Here is a 16,366-nt window from a genome sequence, read left to right on the forward strand (position 1 = left end):
AACTTCTTTGCTCTATTTTGAAAAAATGTAATTATTTTTAAGATATCTAACACCCACAGAACGGTACAACATTCTAGACCAAAACTGTAAAGTTATGTAGAGCCACAAAGAGATTCTCCTTTGCTTAAACTGGAAAAAAACACAATAGTTTGCTGAAAATAGAGCCACTAGAAATACAGTATTTACTCTGATACAACCAAGAACAGAATTAGACACCTCTCCATTAAGGTGGTAACTGGCAAAAATCTTTAGATGCAGTGCTTTACAAAATTACTGAAGGAACTTATAAAAATTAAACAAACACATGGCACTCAAACAGAAAAAAAAATTAATCTTACATTTGAATTCTACTTCTGATCCTAACATTTGCAAGGAAATACAAGAAAATCTCTCTAATAAAACCAAGAAGAAACTTCAGAAGTAATTTCAGTAGCACAAGGCCTTTTAACAAAATGATGCTTGGGAGAAGCACTTGGCATCTCTCAAAACAGTAACTTTTTTGTTCTAGAAGACAGACTACCTTTAGAATAAAATACCTCATACATTTATATATGTGTATATAAATTACACACACATAGCGTACATACACACAGACACACACTGTATCAATATGCATGATGAATAAAACAAATGCTATCACCACAGAAATCAACATTTGTGTGCAAATACTGTAATTATCCACTCAGCAAAACTCAAAATTATCCCCCACTGAGAGCACCAAAGCAGAAACGTGGCAAAAGTTGGCACCCAGAGCACAACCCAACTACTACAAATGGTCTCCTACACCTACTCGTCTTGCAAAGATACTTTAACACAATTAGCCTCAAATCAAGGCAATCTCCAGTGAGCAAGCCAAATGTCTCCAGCAATGTCAGACTTAGATAAATTTCAGCCATGCAGTGCATTCATTCCACCTTGAGATTTTAATCAGAGAAGACAGACAAATACTGAGGAAGACTAAGATTATATTTCACAGGATGAAAAAGTTACATCTATAATTTAGAAATATGTTTTAAAAAGCTACAAGCAATATTTTGAAATGCTCCTTTCTGGAACATGTGGTTACAATCCAGTAAAGCCAAATAGAACAAAACATCTCATCTTAGACTTTTCCCTATAAAAATGATATACTGATCATTAATCTGCTGTACATCCAAGTATTTTTTAATTTGACCTGTAATTTGACATACCACAAAACAGAAGTTGTTACTCTAAAATATCATATTGCTGTAAATATTTACATCCTGCTTGTATTACAGCCTCAATTATATTGATCTATGACTTCCAGTGAAATAGAAACCCCATCTGACCCTCTCAGAGAGGAGTATCTTCATTGACTTCTCTCTTTCTGAGATCCTTTCCCTTCTTGACCATATTTGTATTTTTACAATACCCATTTTTTTAGCAGTCCTCAATGCTTATTTTCTTGCTCTTCCACTTCTAAATAGAATAGAATAGGATAAACCAGGTTGGAAGAGACCTTCAAGATCATCACGTCCAACCTATCACCCAACACCACCTAATCAACTAACCCATGTAACCAAGCACTCTGTCAAGTCTCCTCCTGAACACCTCCAGTGATGGCGACTCCACCACCTCCCCGGGCAGTCCATTCCAATGGGCAATCACTCTCTCTGTGTAAAACTTCCTCCTGACCTCCAGCCTGAACTTCCCCTGGCGCAGCCTCAGACTGTGTCCTCCTGTTCTGGTGCTGGCTGCCTGGGAGAAGAGACCAACCTCTGCCTGTTTACAACCCCCCTTCAGGTAGTTGTAGAGAGCAATAAGGTCACCCCTGAGTCTCCTCCTCTCCAGGCTAAGCAGCCCCAGGTCCCTCAGCCTCTCCTCATAGGGCTTGTGTTCCAAACCCCTCACCAATGTCGTTGACCTTCTCTGGACTCGTTCCAGCAAGTCAACAGCCTTCCTAAACTGAGGGGCCCAGAACTGGACACAGGACTCGAGGTGTGGCCTAACCAGTGCAGTGTACAGGGGCAGAATGACCTCCCTGCTCCTGCTGGCCACACTGTTCTTAATGCAGGCCAGGATGCCATTGGCCCTCCTGGCCACCTGGGCACACTGCAGGCTCACGTTCATCCTACCATCAACCAGCACCCCCAGGTCCCTCTCTGCCTGGCTGCTCTCCAGCCACTCTGACCCCAGCCTGTAGCACTGCATGGGGTTGTTGTGGCCAATGTGCAGAACCCAGCACTTGGATGTGTTAAATCTCATGCCGTTGGACTCTGCCCATCTGTCCAGCCTGTCGAGGTCTCTCTGCAAAGCCTCTCTACCCTCTAGTAGATCAACTCCTGTCCCCAGCTTGGTGTCATCAGCAAATTTACTGATGATGGACTCAATGCCCTCATCCAGATCATCAATAAAGATGTTAAAGAGCATGGGGCCCAGCACTGATCCCTGGGGGACTCCACTACTGACTGGCCGCCAGCTGGATGTGACACCATTCACCACCACTCTCTGGGTTCGGCCATCCAGCCAGTTCCTAACCCAGCTCAGAGTGCTGCTGTCCAAGCCATGGGCTGACAGCTTGGCCAGGAGTTTGCTATGGGGGACGATGTCAAAGGCCTTGCTGAAGTCCAGGTAGACTACAGCCACAGGCCTCCCCACATGTAATGGGTTGGGGCAGGCCCCCTCCCCACCACGCGCAGAAATAACGACTCAGACAAACGGATTGCAAAGGTGATGGAAAGTTTAAATAGAACAGTGAGTGTGTGCAGAAAAAAAAACAACTAAAAATACAGTGACAAGAGAGAGAAACCCAAAAACAGACCCATCCCTACCTGAGGGTACACCCAAGACCCTCAGGGCTCCTTCTTCCCCCTCCCATTGCTAGGCTAGTCTCAGCTGGCCAGATCTGAGACTGCCCATCCCCCCGTGGCCTTGGGCCTAGCCAGGCCCAAGGCCAGGAGATCTCTCCCCCATGTTACCGGCTGATGGAGGAGGAAGAAAAGAGGAAGTGCCAGACCCTGCCACGAAACTTATAGTGGTGCAAGGGATCATGGTAGGAAATAACCTAATTTCCTGTGTCCACCCACTGGGCTGGACTTCTGGACACAGGAAGCAGCCCTGTAGCAGAGGGCACCCAGCCCAAACTACGACAGGATCCACCCCTTTATTTCAAACCATGATGCCTGCACCCAAACACATCATCAAATCAGAAAACTGATGACATGTCCGGCGAAGTCCGTGTCTTCATCTGGGCGTCCACTCCAACAGTCTCTCAGTCAGGCTCTAGTGTCTGTCCATTCCAGTTCTTCTTCCTTCATCCAGTGGAACCTCCCGGCGATGCAGAGCACATTCTCCTGCGGTGCAAGTTCTCCATGGATCTGTTGGGCATCCTGGTCACCTGGAACAGCCTCACGACTTCTCAGCCAAGCCTCTACTTTTCACCCATGGTTACTCGGCGGCATATTCTCCACCCCTGGGACAGGCCAGTCGAAACCATCCAACCCACGACTGCCTTTTTCAATCCATCCAGGGTGCCGCAACCAACCGCTTCCAACTGCGGTCCCACTACACGGATGCTTGTCCAAGGTACTCCGCCCCCCCACTAGGCGTACCCGTACCAAAGCAAGACAGCATCCGGCTGCACACCCCCCCCTTGGAAAGGGAGGGGCTGCACCACAGCTCACTGAGAAGAAGGGAGGTGGAGCCAGGTGCTCGGCGCCAGTTTCGGAACTCGTCCGAAAAAGTCGGGGAAGAGACTAGGGCCGGGCCCGCCCCAGCCCGAGCGTACGGCCGGGTCCGCCGGCGCCGCTCGCCCGCAGCAGGGCTCCGCCCACCTCTGCCGCCGCGGCGCAGAATCAAAATCACCTCCACCCCTCGGACACTCAAACGGCTTCTCCAGCGAAAGCCATGCGCGCGTTCTCAGAGCCCTTGAAAACGGCTTTCCAGCCGGAGTCCCCGTCGGCCCCCCGGGGCTTCGGGAGCTGGCTCGCCCGCTCGCAGCGGCTGGCTCTATCCCCGCAGCGAGAACGGACCTGACTCTGATCTGCTTGCCGCTGCCCCTCCCCCACTTCGCTTCCCGCCGCGGAGGAGGGGCAGGTTCCGCGTTCTCAAGCGGTACCCCCGATGCCGATGGTCGAGAACCACCCCTGCCTGAAATAGCAGAGGGTCCGCGCCACCGGCAGCGCACCAGTCATCCCCCACAATCCACAAGAACTCACACGGTCGCCCCGGCAACATCACTTGAGCCCCCAACTGCCAAACCCAAACCGACGCCCAGAACTGAATTTAAACTCTCCATCCTTTGCAATCGATCTGCAGAGTGGGCACAACAGCCAGCCCCACGTTGGGCGCCAAAATGTAATGGGTTGGGGCAGGCCCCCTCCCCACCACGCGCAGAAATAACGACTCAGACAAACGGATTGCAAAGGTGATGGAAAGTTTAAATAGAACAGTGAGTGTGTGCAGAAAAAAAAACAACTAAAAATACAGTGACAAGAGAGAGAAACCCAAAAACAGACCCATCCCTACCTGAGGGTACACCCAAGACCCTCAGGGCTCCTTCTTCCCCCTCCCATTGCTAGGCTAGTCTCAGCTGGCCAGATCTGAGACTGCCCATCCCCCCGTGGCCTTGGGCCTAGCCAGGCCCAAGGCCAGGAGATCTCTCCCCCATGTTACCGGCTGATGGAGGAGGAAGAAAAGAGGAAGTGCCAGACCCCGCCACGAAACTTATAGTGGTGCAAGGGATCATGGTAGGAAATAACCTAATTTCCTGTGTCCACCCACTGGGCTGGACCTCTGGACACAGGAAGCAGCCCTGTAGCAGAGGGCACCCAGCCCAAACTACGACACCACATCCACCAGGCAGGTCACCTGATCATGGAAGGAGATCAGGTTGGTCAGGCAGGACCTGCCCTTCCTAAATCCATGCTGGCTAGGCCTGATCCCTTGGCCATCCTGCAAGTGCTGTGTGATTGCACTCAGGATGACCTGTTCCATGATCTTGCCTGGCACTGAGGTCAGGCTGACAAGCCTATAATACCCTGGCTCATCCAACCGGCCCTTCTTGTGGATGGGCACCACGTTGGCCAGCTTCCAGTCCTCTGGGACCTCTCCAGTGAGCCAGGACTGCTGAAAAATGATGGAGAGCGGCTTGGCCAGCTCCTCTGACAGCTCCCTCAGCACCATAGGATGGATCCCATCTGGTCCCATGGACTTGTGGGGATCCAGGCGGCTGAGCAGATCACCAACTACCCCATTTTGGAACAGTGGAAAACTATGCTGCTCCCTGGCTCCTTCTGCCAGCTCTGGAGGCCAGCTGTCTGGAAGACATTCTGTCCTGCTAGTAAAAATTGAGGCAAAGAAGGTGTTAAGTATCTCTGCCTTTTCCTCATTCCTCATCACAACGTTCCCCTCCGTGTCCACCAAGGAGTGGAGGTTGTCTCTGCCCTTCCTCTTGCTATTAATGTATTTATAGAAGGACTTTTTGTTGTCCTTCACAGCAGAGGCCAGACTAAGCTCCAAGTGCGCTTTTGCCTCCCTAATTTTCTTCCTGCAAGACCTAGCAACATAATATAAAATATAAAATATAAACAGTTACATCTGAAAGTCCTTTAATTCCCTATGGAACACATTTGCAAAGAGCTGATCTAAAATAAAATTATTCCAGTCAACAAACTTGGACAGACAGCAACATGTCTGGGCTCAAAATAAATCATAGTGTACTTTGTCTTGTAGATTTAGAATTGGGTAGGGATGTACATCAAGTAACCCCTCATTTTCACCTGCTTAGCCTTTATGTTCAGATCACACCTAAGTTAAGATACAAATGCAGGTGACTGGAAAAGGATAGTCAGTTCTGCTTACATATAAGCTAAAGAACCCACAAAGCCAGAAAATGAGCAAAATGCAAGAAAAAACAAAAAAGCCCACTATATATATATATTTCTGTCAGGAGAGCAGAGAAGGCTGACAGAGAGATTCATGCATATACTGGCACAGAGCCCAAGAAAGCAGCTTGTTTCTTCTTTGCTCAGGTGTAATCTGATACCATGAGATTTTACAAGTCATCCAAAGCATTCTTGTCATGAACTGGATGCTCGAAAATCCTGCTGAAGACTTTTGCATTGGAAGAATGCAAAAATGTTCTTCGTATCAGTAAGTGCACTTCCTGCCTCCAGAGGAGGATGGCTTTTTGCTGTCCTTGCTCCTCTTAGAATATGCTTTAAAAATATAAAATTCCCTCAGATAAAAGTATTTCTGATAACAGTCTAAACTTCACCTCTTAGAAATGCAGAATATTCCTGACAGTATCACTATTTACTTTCCTAATTATTCTACACAGTTGTGAGGCATTTAAACACATCTTTTTCTTCAAAAATATATTTCATCAGTTCTTTTCCCATCATTTTGTTATATCCAGCTTTGCAGACATTTTGGGTTTCTTGCTGCAGTTTATATTTTTTCCCTATTTTTTTCTGTGTCCCAACAACTTTCCTGTTTGGGAACCTCTTTTCCCTTTTCCTCAAAGAATTCTCACTTTGTTCCACATCAGCCCCTAAAAGTTTTTGCTCCCAGTAATTTCTCTCAAAGAATGAAACAAAATATGGCTTGGAAATATCTGAAAAGAGTAGACTTTTATTTATACAGAACAGTGCCAAACAACCTTACTGAATGATGATTTTTCATTTTACACTCCTTACAGCAATTTTCACTTCACATCAGGATGATCACATTCTCACATTAAAGTAACTTGATGTGAGCACATTTCACAGAGTTTCTTCCTAGCAAGTACTTAAATAAAATCTGTTATTTTACAGCTCTCATTTGTCTCTCCAACAGATTCTGGATGACAATACAGAAAGAATGCCTCCCACCCTCCCTTGTACCTCCCTCCATTACATGTCACTGAAGGGTGCATTTCATGAACCCCGTTCTAAAGCACCTTCTTTTTTAATGTTCACCATAAAGACTGAAAGTATTTCATACTGGCACTGGGACAGCAAGGCTACAGACACTAGTCAGAAATGCAGGAGCAGGGAAGTCATTGTGCCCCTGTACTCTGCACTGGTTAGGCCACACCTTGAGTACTGTGTCCAGTTCTGGGCCCCTCAGTTTAAGAAGGACATTGAGACACTTGAACATGTCCAGAGAAGGCCAAGGAGGCTGGTGAGAGGCTTTGAGCACAAGCCCTATGAGGAGAGGCTGAGGGAGCTGGGGTTGCTTAGCCTGGAGAAGAGGAGGCTCAGGGGAGACCTTATTGCTGTCTGCAACTGCCTGAAGGGTGATTGTAGCCAGGAGGGAGCTGGTCTCTTCTCTCAAGCAACCAGCACCAGAACAAGAGGATACAGTCTCAAGCTGTGCCAGGGGAAGTTTAGGCTGGAGGTGAGGAGAAAGTTCTTCAATGAGAGAGTCGTTCGCCATTGGAAATGGGCTGCCCAGGGAGGTGGGGGAGTCACCATCCCCGGAGGTGTTCAAAAAAAGATTGGATGTGGCACTTGGTGCCATGGTTTAGTCATAGGATCTGTGGTGACAGGTTGGACTTGATGACCTTTGAGGTCTCTTCCAACCTTGGTGATTCTGTGATCTTTAAATATCTACTGTTGACTTCTACAGGGCAGTTAAAGTAAAATTGTTATTTTCACTAATTGCTTTGCATCATTAGTGATGGAAAGCAAGATCTTCAAGCAGGACTAAGCATATAATAGCTAAAGTTGAAGTTAAGCCTTTAAACTGCCCTAAAATCCATTCATAATGCCAGACTGACTAAATTAAATTTTACTGTAAAAAGATGTAGTCACTAAAGTTTTCACATCTGAAATGATGAAGTCTTAGAGCTTTAAGATTCATTGGAGACTCAATCTTGTTCTCAAAGATTTTTGCAGGGTTTTTCCATGCTTCAGATAATCTGTTTGTACTGAAAGTCCTGCAAATGTCCCCAAACTCAGCCACAACTGCTGTGGGTAAAATGCCTATGGGAAAGCACAGACAGCACTCAGTGCTGCCCAAGAAAGCAGTTGGCACCCAGGCATATACCAGAGCAAAGGTCCATGCTGCTGCATGGCTAGCAGAACACTACCCAAACAGTGGAAAGCAAATTAGGGTACACAAGCTAATAAGTACTTCTGTAGCTAGGTGGGCAGTGAAGAGACAAGTTACTTTGAAGGTGTCTGCTAAGTATTCCACTGTGAAGGCTGAAGTGTGTGGTAGTATTTGTCCACCTCTTTTTCCTTCTGCCCCCCACTTCATTTGGTATCAATATCTCTGCAGGATCAGGACAAGGTTCCAAACACATTTCTTGCTCAATACTCTAAATCTAAGAGATTCACAGCCATTATGGAGCTAGCCAAGATGCTGCAACTACTGATATGAGAAAGCCTCTGTAGAAATGGAGTCTTTCCTCTCCAAAATAAACAGCCAAAGAAAGCCACATAACCTCATACTTACTCTCTGTACTCTGGTGACATCTGATGGTTAATAGTGTAATAGATTTTTCTTCAAAGATTAGCCATCCATGTTTCCCTTCTCCATTTTGTAGAGAAGAAAAAAAAAAACAAAAATGAAATCATCAAAAGAAATGCCTCTATGCCTACTGCAACACCTATATATTTTTTTAATTAATTATAATTTACCAGCGAAGAGCACTTGTGTTCATTTGCCTCAGTCCACTTCCCACTCATTGTACATAGCAATTAGTTAGTAAGCAAAACATATACACCCTTCATGGTTTCCAAATGTGTCCATTTCCAACAGAAAGGTCTTTAAAAAGAAATGGTTCCAATTCTGAAGTGTAATTTAGAACTCTGTCACCATCAGAACAAGCTTTCCTCATGAAGAATTAACAGTTTGACAAGGAAGGCATCTAACCCCAGGAGTATTCCTGAAAGTATTAGTAGTACAAACTGACACACTTGAAGAAATGTGCATGCTTAGACATGCTTGCAAATGCCAGCCCTCTCTCACAAACTAGTTCTGTTACTAGTACTGCTACATTTCTAACTGTAGTCAATACCTTCCTAGATGATGCATATTCCAATTAGGGAAGAGTTAAAATAATTTATTGTCTCCCAAAACCTAGTCCTTATTTTAGAGATGGAGAATGTGAAATTGTGGTACTTTTCAAAATAACTGTTGAACTAATAATTTAGGAGTTTTGGGTTTTTTTTAACAAAACATGCCATATATTTTTAAATAAAGCCTTCTCCATTTGTATCTTAGTTTGTCACACAACATACTAATGACACTGCATGTTCTTTTAAAAATCTGAAGCTGTTCTTTTCATTAATAGAATCAAGTTCCTGATTAAGTTATGGGGATTTTGAAACACAACATGGTTCCTCACACTTAGCTACTGGCTCTTTTTATGTCCCTCTTACTACAGCATTCCATACTGAACATTGAAAGAAGGAGGAGCTACCAAGCCATAATATCTGTCATAAAATGACAGACTGTCATCTGCCTTCCTGCTGACTTGTCCTAACCTCAATGCATCAGTGCAAACATTTCCATTTCTAAAATTGCCACTGGTATCACTTCAAACAACCAGACACTGTATGGAAGTTTGAAGTAACAGAGAATCACAACTAGAGGTTATCATAGAGTCATAGAATGGCTTAGGTTGGAAGTGACTTCACAGATTACCTACTACAACCCCCCTGCCATGGGCAGGGACGTCTCTCTTGGTTGCTCAAGGCTTCATCCAATGTGGCTTTATAAACACCTCCAGGGAGGAAGCATCCACAACCACTCTGGAACAACCTATTCCAAAGTCTTACCATCCCTCATACTTGAAGAGCTTCTTCCTAAAATCTTGTCTAATGCTACTCTCCCTCAGCTTAAAACCATGCCCTCTCATTCTGTTGCTAGAGTCCCTTATGAAAAGTCCCTCTCCAGCTTTCATGTGCCTCCCTTCAGGTATCAGAAGGCAGGTATAAGGTCCCCCTGGAGTCTTCTTCAGGCTGAACAACCCCAGCTCCCTCAGCCTGTCATAGCAGAGGTGCTCCAGCCCTTTGATCATCTTTGTGATCATCCTCTGGACTTGCTCCAGTAGTTCCATTCCAACAGATTAGCCACACATTTTGCACAATTTTGCAGTTAAAATAGTTGTTATATCCCAGAAAATACCACTTTTATATCAGTAAAAGTCTTCAGTTAAACGTAATTTTTCCTAAGGCCAAGAAACATGAGCCTTTAATCATCACACTGTAGCTTCAATGATGGGTGATGGGTCAGGAGCGAAATAAGCTTATTTGTTTCAGTTCAACAACCATGGAATGAGACTTTGCAGAGCAAAGTACAAGACAATGAGAAGTATGTTATTCCTTATTTGCAAAAGAAGTAAATGAAAGCTTATAGTAATGGATAAACACTAGGAGGGAGAGCTTTTGTTAATGTATACCAGCGCTGGTATGGTTTATAGATATCCATAGAAGTTACATAATAAACAGCAATGTTCTGCTTTGCAAAATAAAAGAAATGCTAACAGTAGCATGTTTGGAAAACATAAGCCTCTGGTAATTTCTAAGGTCAACCAAACTCAATGAACTGAAAAAGAGTATGAGAAGGAATGATCCATCACAATCACACCATTTTGTAAATCTTCACTTTGAGACTGCAAAATTTTTTTTCAAGTATGTGCATATAGCTGTATATATTTTTACCCACACATACAACCTCTCTCAGCCTGCTTACTCCTATTTTGAATTTTTCATCTCATATTTGCTTCTTCCTCCTATGTCTTATGAAAATGCTGCACTCTAATTCATTACCTTTTCTGAATACCCACTACTACCCCAGCAGCAACACAATGAAACTCAGAAGAGATCACTCACCAGCTGAAGCACCTGTCCCCTTCAATAGCTCTGTTGCCACACACACAAGTACCTTGTGCAGATGATACTGACTGGTACAGTGTCAGAATGATTTACATGAGTCCTACATTTAGCTCATTTTACCCTCTGAATGCTGGTTTCCAGTCAAATTCACATCCAAATCAGAGATTCTGCCATTATAGTCGAAGGACAAGTGTTCTACTGTGCACACTGCATTCAAAAATGTTACAGCACACTGATTACTTTAAGTAGTTCATGTTAAGTCCCCACTATTTTTACATGGCTATAATAGGCACTTCAGATGAAGCTGATTTTAGTACTTCTTATGAAAGCATAAGCATATCCCAGCTGCAAGAGCAAGCACCTCACAGACCATGATGCAAACATCTGACCTCTGTCATTCTGGTTACTTAGCAGGAAATGTCTGAAGTAGGTCTTTTTTATGATCTGAATGTAAGAATTCAATGTGAAAAGAATCCACATCTCCTTTCAGAGGAGTTTTCAAACTATACCATCTGAAAGACATCCACTGCTTCTCAGTGAACACAGCTAAAGGAACAACATCTGTCCTCTACAAAAACTAGTTTTACTACTGAAATATGTCTCAAGAAAACCTCTGCTTGCAGAAATAACTTCTACTAATACAAAATAAATTAAACAAACATTCCAACACAGGAAGGCCAAAAATAATGACAAAAAGGTGAAAAATAATACCTTCGACCCACCACCATGCACCTACCTATTCATGAGAAATAATTCAACTTCAGAGGAGATGAGATTTGACAGCCAGTAGGTCCAGACCATGGAATAAAATTCCCATCAGCCAAGAAAGCACTCAGATTTCAAATATGAAATCTAACCTCTAGACAATCTGTATAGTTTGGTGTTACTTATTGTGGTAGTGAGAGAAAGTTCGGTTCTCCCACACACAGAGAAAACCATGGCTAACTCAGTCGGAGAAGCAAAATGGATAAGAGCTATATTTTACAAGCAGGCTGAAGTACAGATGACTATATACACAATATACAGTATTTACAATATATACAGAAATATACAACAAAGAACATAACACAGAAAACCTGCCCTCCTCTAGTGAGGAGGGTCCCCCCAAAAACCCCCTTCTCTCCCTTCCTCCCTTTTTTCCCAAAAAGGGTTAGAGAGAGAGAAGTAATTATTAAGGAGGAAATTCTGTTAGTTAAAAGCGTGTACTAAGGAAAGAATTAGTTTCTTAGCTCGTTAGCTCAAGGTCAATTCCATCCAGCACTGAGGAAAGATAGTAGCTGCTTAGGCAGACTGGAACAGAGAGACTGAACTAACTGAGACTCTAACTGAACTAAAATTTAAAGTTGCATTCTACCAATCTACCACTGAAATTCGTTTAGAATATGTTTTCCTTATTACACCAAAACATTCAGCCAGAGTGTTCCAGTAACTGTCCCTTTCTTAAAGGCGTAGCCTAAAACAGTCACACTTACTTAACTTAAATTTGGGAAATCACACGTGCAGCTTTCAGTATGGTGTCATTGCTTCTGCACTGAACAGGTGATATTTAAAGGACAAATGTTTGTTCAGGACTGTCAATTAGGAAAAGTATGCATTTCAATTAAGCTGTTTTCTTACCTAGTAATAATTCTTGCTTTCTTCTTAAGATTATGTAAGCATTTCAATGGTTCTAAAACAACCACAGTCAGGGATTGGGCAGCGGCACCCTCTCTGCTGTGCACTACTGTTACCCAAGTCAGGCTGTGGTGAAGGCACATTATGCCCCGATACTGAATCTTGTCCCAGCATGTGGGCAAGCTCCCCCTCCCTCTAGGAGGGAGACAAAAGCCAAGGCATTAGCCAGGCTTGCACACACCCAGCGCATGCAGTGCTCGTGCTGACACCAAGTATGGGCATAATTCTAGCTTCACGCTTTATATAGGCTGAAGCCAGTTGCTTATGAGAGTGCCTATTGGTCAAGCCCAGCCTCGAGGAAGCTATAAGTATCACCCCAGTTGGTGAACACGTTGCCCCCCCCCCCCCCCCCCCCCCCCCCATTTATTTTGCCTCTGTAATTGCTCGAGAGAGTAACTCTCGAGCTGCAGCCTTTGCCATTGAGCTTATTGTTGTTAGCGTCTGTTATACATGCACGCATACTTGAAGCCTCTGCATCGTTGAAGAAGCCCAGAGGGAGGACCTTCGCTGAGCCTGAGGAGCTCAGCATTGCTACAACCAGTCGTGCCGATCGGAAGAGCCCATCGGGCCACCGGAGGACTGGACCAACCCCCGCGGGTAAGATCTGCCCAGTTGCCGGGGAGAAGGGACTTGATCAATACCGAGTCCACGTATGCCTAGCCCCGCCGTAGCGGGAGAGGAGCCGCCGAGTGCCGCTCTGAGGAGCCGCCGAGTGCCGCTCTGAGCCCTGCGGGTCCCAGGGAAAACCAAAGCATTGTTCGTGCTTATACTGCACCGAATCTGGGACCACTCTGAGAGTCCTGTTGCTCCTTTAACCTCATTAAAGAGAATCCGCCGCCTAACGCAGCCGCATTCTCTCTCCGAGGCTGTTTGCATCAGCCCCGAGAACCGCCGTGGATGGGCCGACCCCCGTAGCTTCGCCTGCTTCCGTGGTTCGAGCCCATCTACCGGCCACCGTCGTCCCGCCCTGCCGTGCGAGCCGACTTTAGAGGGCCGACCCCACGGACCGACCCTGTCCAGGACCGATCCCTGTTGTCTGAAGGGAATTGAATATCGTCCACGTGCTTTCCACCCACTAGCACTCAGTTCAAAGTATCCGCGTCTAGCAGAGTAAGCGCTGACGCATAGAAAGATTGTAATATTGCTGTGTATAGCCAGAAGCCGCCCGCGTCCCGCCGAGTCTCCATCTAGTGGCCAAGCGGCAGAACTGCACCCTTCGTTATATAAATATAGAAAGGGTTTATCGATAGTTCAATTACGTTATAATCATAACACTAAGCCAGTTGTGGAATCTATTTCACGAACGTGCACTAGAACATGTATATAAGTTGGTGATTCATCGGTTATTAATGGTTTGATAATTAATAAAATAATATTTTTCATAATTCATATTTCATATTCATAAATTTAATAACCTCTTCACCACACAGGCTAAGGGCATGCTGGTTGTCATAGAATGGCTTAGGTTGGAAGGGACCTCAAAGATCATCTACTCTAACCGTCCCACTATGGACAGACACACCTCTCAGCTAGATTCAGTTGCTTAAGGCCTCATCCAACCTGCTCTTAGGAACACCCCCAAGGAAGAAGCATCTACAAACTCCCTGGGCAGCCTATTCCAGAGTCCCATCACCATCATACTGAAGAATGTCTTCCTAAGATCCAGTCTAAACCTACTCTCCCTCAGTTTGAAGCCATTCCCTCTTGTCCTGGCACTAGACACCCTTATGGGAAGTCCCTCTCCAGCTTTCATGTAGGCTCCCTTCATATATTGGAAGGCAGCTAAAAGGTCCTCCTGGGAATTTTCCATTCTCCAGGCTGAACAATCCAGGCTCCCTCAGCCTATGCTCACAGCAGAGGTGTTGAAGCCCTTGAATCATCTTTGTGGCCCAACTCTGGACTTGACAATAAAGCACCACTAAAAAACCCAAACCAACAAACAAAACCCAACCAAACAAACAAAAAACCCCACCACAACACCTAAGATAAGCCAAGGACTGCTGGATCAACATGCACAGAGAAATACAATTATTTAAAATAATTTTTCTGCACTTCTCATCCTAAACTATGGATTAGGGGTACAGCAGCAGTGTCTCATCCCACAAGAGACAAGAGCAATTCTTTACCTCTGCCTGACTAGGAAACTGCAAGGTTTGTATTTCTAAAAGCTTTTCAAAATCTTGGGTGGAAATCCAGATAAGAGCATGTTTGGTATTAACCATGCTTGTACAACTCACAAACCCTGAAAATGCCTGTGAATGTTTAAACTGTAGACAAAGGTTCCAAGATGAATTTGTGTTGGCAGTGTTCAAGGCAGAGTTACAAAGAGATGTTTTAGATCTGTCTGAAAAACTAAGGGATCTAGGGAGAGAAGTCTTCTGAACGATTAATGATATTGCCAAAATAAATAAATATGCAGTCATCTCCAAAAACTAAATGCGTATAAACACATAACCCCAAAACAAAGTATATAGCTTATGAAAATATCACACTGATTAACATAAGCTAGGCAGTGCCAAAACAGTTGTTTTACTAAAAGAGCATAATACAACCCTCTTTAACAGTAAGAATAGGATATACTTAATAGAATCACCCATGAGTGTTGAGATGGCTGATGTTGTCGCTCTACCACTCTCAATCATTTTTGCCAAATCCTGGCAAACAGGAGAGGTGCCTGAGGACTGTAGAAAAGGCACTGTCACTCCAGTCTTCAAAAAGGGCAAGAAAAACATTCCAGGAAACTACAGACCAGTCAGCCTCACCTCCATCCCTGGAAAAATGATGGAGGTCATCTCTAGGCACTTGGAAGGGAAGATTATGATCAGGAGTGATCAGCATGGATTTACCAAGGGGAAATCATGCTTGAGTAATCTGATAGCATTCCATGATGTTGCAGCTGAAGGGGTAGATGCAGGAAGAGCAGTGGCTGTAGTTTACCTTGACTTTAGTAAGACTTTTGACACTCATAACATCCTTGTGAGCAAGCTCAGGAAAGCTCACAAAGTGAGATAGAAGAACAGACAGATGGATTAGGACCTGGTTACAAAATAGAGTGCAAATAGTGGTGGTCAATGGTGCCAAGTCCAGTTGGAGAGCTGTGACTAGTGGAGTTCCCCACGGATCAGTGCCAGGTCCAGTCATGTTCAACATTGATGAGGGGACAAAGTCTGCTCAGCAAGTTTGTTGACGATACCAAACTGGGAGGCTTGACTGATACACCTGAAGGCTGTGTGGCTATTCAGTGAAACATGGACAGACTGGAGAGCTGGACAAAAAGGAATCTAATGAGGTTCAACTAGGATAAGTGCAGAGTCCTGTACCTGGGAAGGAATAATCAACTGTACCAGTACAGGTTAGGAGGTGATCTGCTGGAAAGCAGCCCTATGGAGAAGGACCTGGGAGCCCTGGTGGACAAGAAGTTATCCATGAGTCAGCAATGTGCCCTTGGGGCCAAGAAGGCCAATGGCATCCTGGGGAGCATTAAGAGGAGTGTGTCCAGCAGCTCCAAGGAGGTTCTCCTTCCCCTCTACTCTGCCCTAGTGAGACCTCCCCTAGAATATTGCATCCAATTTTGGGCTCCCCAGTTCAAGAGGGACACAGATCTGCTGAAGAGAATACAGTGAAGAGCTACCAAGATGATTAAGGGACCAGAGCACGTGCCTTGTAAGGAGAGGCAGAAAGCCCTGGGGCTTTTTAGTCTGGAGAAGAGAAGACTGAGATGGGATTTAATAAATACTTATACATGTGAGGGCTGGGTGTCAAGAGGCAGGGGACAGTCTCTTCTCACATGCACCCTGTGACGACAGGACAAGGGGCAATGGATATAGTGGGGGGGACAACAAAACACCTGAGACTTGCACTCAGCATAAAACTTAAGAATTAATTACTCAAAATCAGAGCCT

The 16,366-nt window shown here is 44.9% G+C and overlaps 1 protein-coding gene across 2 annotated transcripts in view; it reads right to left on the reverse strand.

The window, feature by feature from the left end:
• SMYD3 (SET and MYND domain containing 3) overlaps positions 1-16,366 on the reverse strand; it is a 451,319-nt gene that overhangs the window by 399,147 nt on the left and 35,806 nt on the right. Inside the window, exons 1-2 of one of the 2 annotated variants that reach the window (XM_068155693.1) lie at positions 10,788-10,980; positions 8,404-8,481 (exon numbers count right to left, since the gene is read on the reverse strand). The exons of the other annotated variant lie outside the window; for it this stretch is intronic. Coding sequence (XP_068011794.1) covers positions 8,404-8,423 — 20 coding nt within the window. The 5' untranslated portion in view covers positions 8,424-8,481; positions 10,788-10,980. Of the gene's footprint in view, positions 1-8,403; positions 8,482-10,787; positions 10,981-16,366 lie in introns of those variants that run through there. 2 annotated transcript variants of the gene reach the window in all.

This window comes from Melanerpes formicivorus, unplaced genomic scaffold (assembly GCF_026170545.1).
Source record: "Melanerpes formicivorus ecotype bairdi unplaced genomic scaffold, bMelFor1.0.p_v2 SCAF_2, whole genome shotgun sequence".
NCBI classification, from domain to species: Eukaryota; Metazoa; Chordata; class Aves; order Piciformes; family Picidae; genus Melanerpes; species Melanerpes formicivorus.